This window comes from Paralichthys olivaceus, chromosome 19 (genome assembly GCF_024713975.1).
Source record: "Paralichthys olivaceus isolate ysfri-2021 chromosome 19, ASM2471397v2, whole genome shotgun sequence".
NCBI lineage: Eukaryota > Metazoa > Chordata > Actinopteri > Pleuronectiformes > Paralichthyidae > Paralichthys > Paralichthys olivaceus.
Window position 1 is genome coordinate 8,403,902 of NC_091111.1, and position 10,571 is coordinate 8,414,472.

Consider the following 10,571-nt stretch of genomic DNA (forward strand, 5'->3'; position numbering starts at 1 on the left):
TAGCCATCATTCATCATCATAGCACACTTTTTGCTACATAAACAGAACTTGGGGTCAATATGTGGAGGCATGCAGACGAGGGAATTGCATCACACAGAGAAGATGATTAAAGCAGGGCCTTACACGAGCGATGGGATTCTCTCTCGCTGCAGCTATTGAATTCCTGTCGAGTGGGACCCATTTCCCCCGAGGATGCCAGATTAATGCTGCTGTTACTGTATACGCCACGGCAGTTATTCAAACGGACACTGGGGGTCGGCCGGGCTTGTAAAAATGAATAAATGTGGTCAACACAACGTAGATTAGAGACAGAAAACAAAACCAGAGCATATATATGGGTATATATATTAGTTTGATGGTGCTTTAGAAGACATCTCTCAAAGTACAAATCCTAATCCAATACCAAGATGGCGCCACAGACGGCTGCCTCGGTGTGTTTGTGTGCACTTTTTTGTCTTGTTTGCCTCCAGGACTCTGAGATTAGATTGTAGCCGACCCCTTTGACCCTGGACTCAAAAATTGAGAGCCACTCCCGTCTGTGAGCCATCAGCACCAAAAGTTCACGCCACAAAACTAGTTTTTTCCCAACTGCTGCTGGCCTCATCAAGGCCTGGGACCCCATCACTCCCCCGCATAAATATCCTCACCCTGAACTCTCCGTGGCTAAAAACAGTCACACTGTACAAATATTTTTATACTGTTTCTTTTTTTATATTTTAATGTTTGCACAAACACACCATAGTAAATTCCTTATGAACTCTGATTCGGACTCTGATCCTGATTGATAGCTGCTCGACAGTAATGCAAGCGGCCCAGGGGAGAGCGGACAGTCAGTCGGAACCTGTCAAGTGTTGAGTGACACCCTGACAGGATGATCGGGGCCTCTCTCTCTCCGGCTGATCACACCTCCCACCCCTCACACTGAGGCCACAGGCTGCTAATGGCTGTGAGTGCTAGTGTTTCTTCCAAAAGTGACTCATAAATTATGGAGGGGCAGTTTTACTCCCCGCTTGGAGCATCAAGTATATATAAAGAGCTGGATGAAGAGGTAGGAATACACTTATAAAGGGCTAGGGGTGGGGGGGCAGGATGTACATATAGACATATGCATGTTTTCCCTCTTTGATCCAGTGATAGATTTATCAAATGTAAGTTAAGTGCTTGCATTTGTTAAAGCAATGCTGCCCCCAACGGGCCAACTGGAGCACTAACATGCAGGGATGCTGGAAGGAAGTCAGTTTTGGGTGCTGAGAGAAAGTTGATGTAATAACATGATAAATGCAGGGCTGCAATAAAACTCACTTTTGTGTTATTTGAACAGCCAACAACATCTGCTGGCAGACTTCACACAACAATAGACAATGAACTTGGCTTTGAGGCAATGAAAGAAACATCTAACCAACTACTGCCACCATTGAACTCCTTTCAGATCATGTGATCACAGTCTGCATTCGTGTATCAGTTAGGCTACACAGGAAACACACTGCCTTTTTTACTATTTTATATCTTCTATTTCTTTTAGTTGTTGACTCTTGTAACACAATTGCATGTTTCATTGCTTCATCTACCTCTTCATGTATAAGCTTTAATATAGTTTATGCTTTTATTTGATTTAATAGATTAATGTTATCTTTTTTATTTTTTATAAAGCACTTTGGGCTTCATTTTGTGGAATATTTAAATCTTATGTAGACTTTGTCTTTATCTCAGGAGACCAGCTTATTGGAATGTTCACTGCATTTTTCTATAATGACATACTTACTTCATGATCGGACTACACTCGGGAATATCAGCTACTCATGTAAACATAATTGAAATGTTATTCATAATATGGTCAGTAATGGGAATATTGGCATCCATTTAACATAGTCATAGTAATAAACCTCTGCTCTTGAAGGGAAACATGGGGTATATTCACAATGAAGCAGCACAATCACAATGTTACACAGAAACATGGGTTTCATGGGGTGATTACTGTATCAACACTTTAAAATAATAAACACAATCAGAACGTATAAGTCTGTCAAAGCTGTTTTAATAGGCGTCACATGGAGGAAAAGGCTCCTACTAGTTTAAAATCCTCACTCTTCCTTTTGCGGGTGCTTGAAACAAACCACCCCCCCACACACTCCAAGCACTCATCTACCATCCGGTGCTGACGTCAGTCAGTTGCTGTTCAACACAGTGTCAAAAAAGGTTTTGTTCACAAGTTCAGCATCAGTTCAGTTAATTATTACTCACAACAACAGGAGTCACAGAGTTCAGCCCTGTCTGCAGAACATGGTTGTCAGTCGTATTCGTTAGTTCAAGTGAATTCACACGCACGTCGATGGATGGGACTAGTGCTAACGGGCGAGCGTTAGTTTTCCTGTTGTTTACCTGAGCTCAGAGTGATGGCTGAATTAGACCGCTGCGTCTGCGCCTACCTGCCTACGTCGTAAAAGGAATCTGCAGCGACAGGCTAGCTAGCATTCAGCACTACCTGTTAGATAAGATTTCATAGATCTCTTATACCAAACGTTTCATTAATAAAAAATACACCTGAATTCTCTTTATGTACAACAGAAAAGAAACATTTTCACCTGCATATTCAAGATTCTTTAATATTAGGTATAGATTTTTCTGTATTAGAAATATCACTATTTTCTGAAATGAGGATCTTTCAACTAATGTAATGATGGTTTCACCCAAAAATCATTGAAGTACAATATTTACATATAATACAGGGCCCATTTAATCTGAAACAATATTAAAATAAATGTTCAATAGATACAAATGTTTTTTTTAAATTCTATTTATATTTCAACCTTGTCAGGGGAGTCCTTACACACTCCAAAAATGTAAAGCCATTCTCCTCTAACTATTAAGTGCAAACAATTTTTTTCCATGTAAAAAACTAGGATTGCAGTATCCAGCGTTGAGACAGGAGGCAATAATGCGCTGTTTCCTCAAGTGCTTCCAAAACTGTCCAAAAAATTATATCGCTCATTCTCCACTGTTATGATTTCAAAATGGGGAAAAAGAAAAAAAGAATCTGTGCAAAATACACTTTTTAGTGTGATACCTGTGACTGAAATATTTGTAAAGGAAGTAAAAAAGTTTCAGTCTCTCTTGAGCAGGTTTTTAAAGGAATGTGGCTGCACAAGGGATCACCCAGGAGGTTAGAGAATGAAAGAGACTTGGCGTTGAGGATATAATAAGCTGCTGCTCTAAAAGCAATCCCTCCTCATATTCCCTTTATCTGTGAATACATCTGAAGAAACAAGTATGACCAAATTAAACCCACGCGAAAGGTAAGGTTGAGGCATTACCACGATGCTTACGCTGTCTTTAGTCTTTACAGAACTACAGGCACAAAGGATCGGGTACGAGAGTTTGTTATTTTCAGATTAGATGTGACTTGATATGACCATGGATGTAACAGTGAGCCAGTGAGCCCCTTTCATGAACCTCCTGGATGATTTAAAGCTCGCCCTCCTGCTTCCAATAACACCCTTTTCACCCCCCACACAAAAGGAGGTCAAGTTTCTAACCCTGGCTCGGTCAACGTCGGTTTATCTGAACACAAGCAGTAACACAAAAGAGAGCATCTGGGTGGTTTAAGGATGAGAATGAGGGTGACACTGGAGGTCATGTGGTGTGTGACAGTGTGTGAAGAAGCGCTGCAGGGGCCGTGGCCTTGGTCATCCCCGTCTCTGCTGCATGGAGCTGTCATTAGCAGCACCAGCACTGGGGCTATACTACTGTTCCACTGGGGGAGTTGGCTGGGTTGTTTTGAGATGATTGCAATCCCTGTGGAGAGACAGATAACACACAATGATAACAAACAACAGCGTAATGTGAATGTTATACAAGCGGCAGAATTGTGAGGCCATGAGGTTTACTGTCGGAAGAGGATGTGCGATCGTAACAATGCAGAGGGTTTTAGTGTAAATCTGAAATAACCGAGATCGAAACACAGTGGCATTAACAGCTTCTGCCTGCTGCGAGAAAATTCCTGTACTAGAAGCAATGTGAGTTGAGAGGTGTCACATGACAGTGTCCTCGAGAGGCCTGTCACTCACCACTTTCCCAGGCCTAGCCCATGTGCAAACGAAACCCTCCTGACAGGCTGTTACCAGACAGTCCTCAAGGAAGATTAACACAGTGAGTCTCTCGTGAGCGATCTTCTTGCACACCAGCGGCTCGAGCAGTGGCACCTCATCCATGCGCGGGCACAGCGTCGTGCCCAGAGTCTTAGCCGCGTCGGCCTTTGCCGTCCGCGTCGAGCTGAGCTGGTTGAGCTTGTCGCTGCTCTTGCTGCTGATGTGACCCATGCTGTGGTTTCGTTTGTGGTCCTTCTCGTGGCGCTCCTTGCGCGAATCGTGCAGCGACAGTGTTGCAAACTTGCTGACTCCAGTGGCGATAAAAGCACTGTCGATGATACTGTTGCCCTTGGTGGATGTGGTGGTGGTGCTGCTGCTGTTGCTGCTCCCTGTGTGACTGTTGGGGGTGCTGCCCCCTGCCGGGTTGGAGGAGTGTGGCAAGCTATTGGACCGAGGCAGGGTGTTGGGGAGGGAGTTTGGTGTGTTACCACTGGAGCTGCTATTGCTCACATTGTCTTTACCATTGGTTCCACTGGGATTAGTAGTGGTGGTGGTGGTGGTGGCGGTGGTTGCGGTGGTTGCGGCGGTTGTGGTGGTGGTGGTGGTGGTAGATACAGTAGTAGTACTAGTTTGTCCAGTGGCTGGAGGGCTTGTGGCACTCATAACATTAGTGTGAGTCCTTGTGCGAGACAAAGGAAGATGAGGGAAGAGAATGTCCTCTGTAAGGTCCCACAGACACAGCTGAGTATCCTGTCCCACTGAGCCAAACCTGTAGGTCACACTAACAGGCCTACTGTCTGTAGAGTTTCTCTTAGAAAGCCGAGAGTGAGCGCTGTTCGCTCTGTCTCTGCCTGCACCAAAGTGAATCTGCTCATGGAAGTCCTCGTCACTTCCGCTGAACTCAGCGGGGGGGTCACCGTCTTCCACGCTGGTGGTACAGTGGTCAAATGCCACCACACTCACCCACGACTTGTGACCGTGCCCCCGTGCGATCACTCTACAGTCTGAAAACGACCACACCGTCACCAGGTCATCCTCCCCTCCCGCCACAATGTATCGTCCATCTGGGCTCCAGCACACACACAGTAAGCCACCGAAGTAGCTCTTCATTGTCCCATGGAGCTCTGCGGCGTCAAAGCCAAATACCCGCAGGAAGCCATCCTGGCTCGCACAAGCCAGAAACTTGCCATCCGGGGAGAAGGCGAACTCATTGAGCGCACCTTCACCCACTGTCCAGCGGAGTAACGGATTTCGAGCCGACTTGCTCTTGCAGGTATGCACAGCATAGTTTTCACCCTGCTTGAGGAGCTGGTAGTGAGGTGCTGTCGTGCCACAGGTGTTCTCCACGTTGTACAAGTACATGCTGCCACTGGAGTGAGCCACCAGGAACAGACTCTCTGAACCAGGAACCCATCGTACACATGTTACTCTCGACTTGTCTATAAGTCTCTGGGGGAAGAGGGACAAACGAAGACAGAAAGAACAAAACAGGTCAGCCAGGTATTTCATCAATGAAAGGTAAGATTTGTATAGGTTCTCTAAAAATGCTGACTAAAACCCACCTCTTCATTGAAGAGTTTGCTGGTTTCCTTCTTTATTGGGTCTATGAGCTGCACCTGACCAGCGGAGAAGCCCACCAGCAGGGAGACGCTCTCTGCTGTAGCTGTGAGTGGGTTGAAATCATGACACGTGGGCTGCGTTCCTTTATATATCCTCTTGTCAATGGGCTTACTAAGATCGGCAGCCTAGAATGACAAAAAAGCACACAGATGAGAACATTTAAAAATATGAATTTTTGATTTGCTACAGTAGCTGTTTGATACTGCTGAGAATAGAAAAAAAAACACGAAGGTTTGACCGAGATAGACAGAATACAGTTTACTACTATTGAATCTAATTCTGGTCGCAATTCCTCCTCCAAAGAGGCCACTACTACTTTACTCCACAAGTAATCACTGTTTATCTAACAGCTTTTCTTCAAACACTTCTTATACAGCAGTATTGACACTCACTCTATTTATTCTTAAGCCGCTTTCAGGTATCCTGAAAATGTCTAAAGGAGCTGTATGTGAAAATGCAAATGCCTGAGTGAGTTGCTCTGGAACTTTTGCTACCAGCCCCCAAGTAAAATGTCAAGATAATGTACGAGTGAGAATAAAGCAGGAAAAACTTCAAGAATAAAATTTCTCAGGATATATATCACGATATAAATCAAATCAGCCCCACTGCACTGAGGCGCATTGCTCTGCTCTTGCTCCTCTGATGTTTTCTCATCACTCACAATTAGAACAGATCTTTTTAGAAACCTGCTGAATTCATATTTAGGTTGCTAGATGAACGGGGTGTTTTTTCTCCTGCAATGAAGTTAAAACACCTTGTTACATCATGATCTGCACGAGGAAACTTCTCTTCTGTCTGCAGGAGTGTGTGTGTGTGTGTCTGTGCCTGTGTCTGCTGATCTCTGTTCCTCTCCACACAAGCTGATAATCAAATTTATTAAGTTATTACCAATGGTGATGGATCATGACTGACGGATCGTTCTTTCACTTTAACCCTGATGTCCTGACTGTGTGCGTCACGTTATGCCTTGTGTTGTGTAGCAAGTTTAAACGTGTGTCTCATAAATTCCAGAGCGAATCAAACAAACACAAAGTAAATGTCAGTCCCGTATGTGTTCTAATAACTTGTGATCAGTGCTGGTGTTTATAGTTAAAGTATAAAGTAAATGCAGGTTGGAGGAGTAGTGAGGAGGAAGCTCCGACATGAGACTCTAACACAGGATGACCAGACCTTTAATGAGTGTCTGTCCTCCTGAAGCAGCAGTGGTTATAAACACTCAGTGGTGGAAAACCCACTAAAATAATGAACGTGGCGGAAAACATGAATTGATTATGTTGAGTAACTGCTAAAGGCAGGATATTATCCTTGCAAGCATGTGCAATAACAATATTTAAACAGTACTGCTAACCTGGAATATATGCAATGCAAATTTGATTCTTGCTTTTTACTGCTGCAATTCTCTTGTGGTCTATTATTGGAACATTAAAGAAAAGCTTGTCAGTGCTCTCAGCGTGAGACTAAATAAAATAAGGAACCTGGGCAGATTTCAAACAGGCGTGCAAGAAATATGCTAATTCACCTGAACAGCTATTAATGGGTTTTTTTGTTTTAGAAAATTAATTCAGGAAGAGCTAACTTATTATTTGACCACAAGTGTAATTCAAGACAATGATATTTTTACTTTGAAATATCTCAAGAAAGCTGCACAGCACAGATAAATGTATGGAAAACCTGCATGAGGGGGATATAAATTGAAAACTACTTTGTCCCATATTTCATTACACTTTCATTCCCCACAGTTAGTCAATTAATTGAGTGATTATTTCACCATATCCACAGTTCAACCCCTTGGCAGAAGTTAATTTGGAAACTAATAGGCTGCTATTTCATTTTAACTCACTCTTTTTGTAATGTCTGGGATTCAAACCAGTGATTCTAGGGAGTAGCTGTGTAATTAACACATAGAACACTAATTGATCCTCATGGCCAAACCAGCGTTATGTGTGTGTGAAAGGGTGAATAATAAGAAGAAGAAGAAGAAGATTGACAAAAAGAATTGTAAGTAAGTGTTTTGTCCATGCACTTTATACTGCCTACTTCAAAACTACTTGTGCTTGAAAGGTTTCCATTTTAAGGCAGTTCAAAGTGTATACCACATTTTATATACAGAAACAATAACTTACTGTTTTGCTAAATTACACTGTCCTGTAAGATCTTAAAAAGATAATCTTTTAAAACAACATTAAAATCACACCCTGGTACTTCTCAGCATTCAAAACAACACTGGACTAATTTGTATTATGCTTTTAAAAGCAGATGTTTACTATATTTGTAATGTGTCAAATGATTTCTCGGGCTGGTTTGACACCAGGTCTACAAAAGGAGGACTGTGAAATAATTGCCAGTTGCTCTGATCGTTTATACAATTCAATATGATTGTATCTCACAGGATTCAGGCTTCGGGGATGACCACAACATCATCACCGCTGTCAATGCGCTGCCACTGCAATGGCATCACCGCTGTGTACAAACCCCAAAGTGGATCCCATTGCATTACAATCAACCCCTGACAGTGGACTGCACTCATCGTTACATCACACATGTCTTCCAGTGTGAACTCTCAGCTCTGTGAGGGGGAGCACTGAAGCTGCCACTGCTGCTTAGCACTGTTGACAACTTGTGCAGATGTTGACCATGGAAAGAAGGAGGGTAAACAAACGCATCATCTACGACATGACACGACGAACATTTCCCCACGTCACTCGGTTCATTCATGTCACAGATTGTCACAGACTGACAACTCAAAACAACTGGACGGACCGTGAAGTGCACACGAGTCTCACCGAGGCAAAGACAACAACTGTGGCGATGTTAGCTAACGAAGCTAATTAGCTCCTAACTTAGCTAGGTCTGCTACATGGCCTTGTCTGCGCACTTCAATGACAGGAGCTCGGAGGGTTGACAGCGGCGGTGCGGCGCGTTTCGAGACCCCAAACTGGCGGGCTGCTCCCGGGCAGCGCGGGCTCCGTGGCCCCGGTGGATGGTGTTTACCTTTCTCACGCCTTTGTAGATATAAAAGTAGAGTTCCCGGCCCACATTGAAACAGATCCTGTCGCCGTTGCCGGACTGGTCGTTCACGTTGACGAAGGAGACCTTGACGGGGTTGGAGCCCTGCGAGTTGAAAGGCACCCGGTTCGGGCGACTGTACTCGGAGTGAGTGAGGAGTTTGTAGACGCCTTCCCGAGTGGTGAACTGAGTTTTAATTTCGTTCATCTCCTTCCCTCCTCCCTCCGCCGCCATCTTGGAAACTTGCGTTCATCCTTGTCCGAGCCCCGGATGTTAGCGAGTGCGCATGTGTGAGAGCGCAGGAGCCCAACAGCCATGCGCGAAGAGAAATAAAGAGTCAACAGACATTCACGATCATAATAAACTATAATGTGTTACATTTGGTTCTGTTTATTAATAAAATAAAATGAAACAATCTGTAATAACGATGGAATGACAAGTAGAATTACCAAATCAACAAAATTAAACTGAAACGCAATACAAAATCACAATTGTGTTTAAAATACAATTCAAACTGCAACATTTACAAGCCAAGATATATTGATTCCTCATCTGCATGCCGAAGTGTCCTTGAGCAAGATACTGAACCCCAAATTGCCCCTCATAGAAAAAAAAGAGCTGCCCATAGATGCACCGTGTGAATGTACGTGTGAATAGCAAAAAAAACCTATTGCAAAATCACTTTCAGTGGTCAAGACTATAGAAAAGTGTTATATTGCGCCGTTTCAAACAAGGATACAAAGTACAAAATAAATGGCAATAAAAACAAATAATAATAATAAAAGGTAAGCAGATATTAGGGACATATTCAATTCAATTCAGTTTTAGGCACCAAATCATAACATCAACATACAACTCACCCCAAATAAAAGAAAATGCAATAAATTAATTAAAAATGGAATGAGACACTTATTATTTTAGTTGACTTTTTTTTCTTTTTTTTCTTATCATAGACTAGTAGGCTATTATTTATGTAGCTATAGTCTATAGTAAAGTCTCCTATAGTTAAATAATAGCTAGATAAAATAATAAAATCCTAAAATCCAGAAAGATCTATTCGTGTATGCATGCCCAGTTCACACACGCACAGTCACCATTTTAATCTAGCAAACTATGTAAACTATGGGGAATGTGGCTCTCTGTGTCTGACAATATCTCCTTGCAGTGATTGCGACAGCTCTCCATGTTTCTCACTTACACGGACAGTCAGCTTCTAGCAGTGTTTGCTGTCAACTGGAAACATTTGGGTTATGTAACAGTTGTAGCAAGTGTCACACACTGCCATCCTCTGGTCAGATGAAGTCACCAACACCGACAGTGGACCAGAGATTTCTAGTCTTATGTCCTACAGAAGGCTGAGTTTACTGTGAGGTGAGTTCCTTTAGGTACATGCCAAGTTTGATCAAAATGAGTGTATGCTTCACAAATTCACAAAGCTGTCAAAGCTCACAGTCATGTTTCTTTTAACTAAGAAATATCCGCATGAGATCCTGAATTTCGTAATACTGATACAGGGTTCAGGCCTTCATGTTGTCCCCAGATCCTTTCACTGTAAAACCATGTGCCATACATGTGTAGCTCTATTATAATGGTCACTACATGTTAGAACTGATCTTGAAATTATTTGAATTACGACATGGCATCTGGCAAAGCCCCCACATCATGGTGTATTTCACCAAACTTTTGAAATATATTATCTCACATTGTCAGTTGTCATTGGACTGCTGCAAACTGAACATCAGATAAACTAAACGTACATTTAAAGAGAGAACATGCATTTGTTACCATGGCCTATGTACTGTTTAACATTTTATGATGGCTGATTTTGTTTGTATAAGCTGGAATGGACCTAGTGCAGAA

The 10,571-nt window shown here is 42.8% G+C and overlaps 1 protein-coding gene across 1 annotated transcript; it reads right to left on the bottom strand.

The window, feature by feature from the left end:
* Positions 1-2,015: 2,015 nt before the first annotated feature.
* Positions 2,016-9,001, bottom strand: wdr20b (WD repeat domain 20b). The gene is made up of 4 exons (XM_020112072.2): positions 8,697-9,001; positions 5,648-5,830; positions 4,065-5,534; positions 2,016-3,792 (listed from the first exon to the last, which is right to left on the bottom strand). Exons 1-4 carry the CDS (start codon positions 8,943-8,945, stop codon positions 3,736-3,738), a joined length of 1,959 nt encoding a protein of 652 aa, XP_019967631.1. The 5' UTR covers positions 8,946-9,001; the 3' UTR covers positions 2,016-3,735.
* Positions 9,002-10,571: the final 1,570 nt, after the last annotated feature.

What these genes read in the sequence shown, in the direction of transcription:
- wdr20b (XM_020112072.2), bottom strand. Translation starts at nt 8,945, where the DNA reads ATGGCGGCGGAGGGAGGAGGGAAGGAGATGAACGAAATTAAAACTCAG. An exon ending in GCAAACTCTTCAATGAAGAG is followed by an intron (nt 5,535 to 5,647) that starts GTGGGTTTTAGT and finishes CTCTTCCCCCAG; the next exon opens with AGACTTATAGACAAGTCGAG. An exon ending in GGGCTAGGCCTGGGAAAGTG is followed by an intron (nt 3,793 to 4,064) that starts GTGAGTGACAGG and finishes GTCTCTCCACAG; the next exon opens with GGATTGCAATCATCTCAAAA.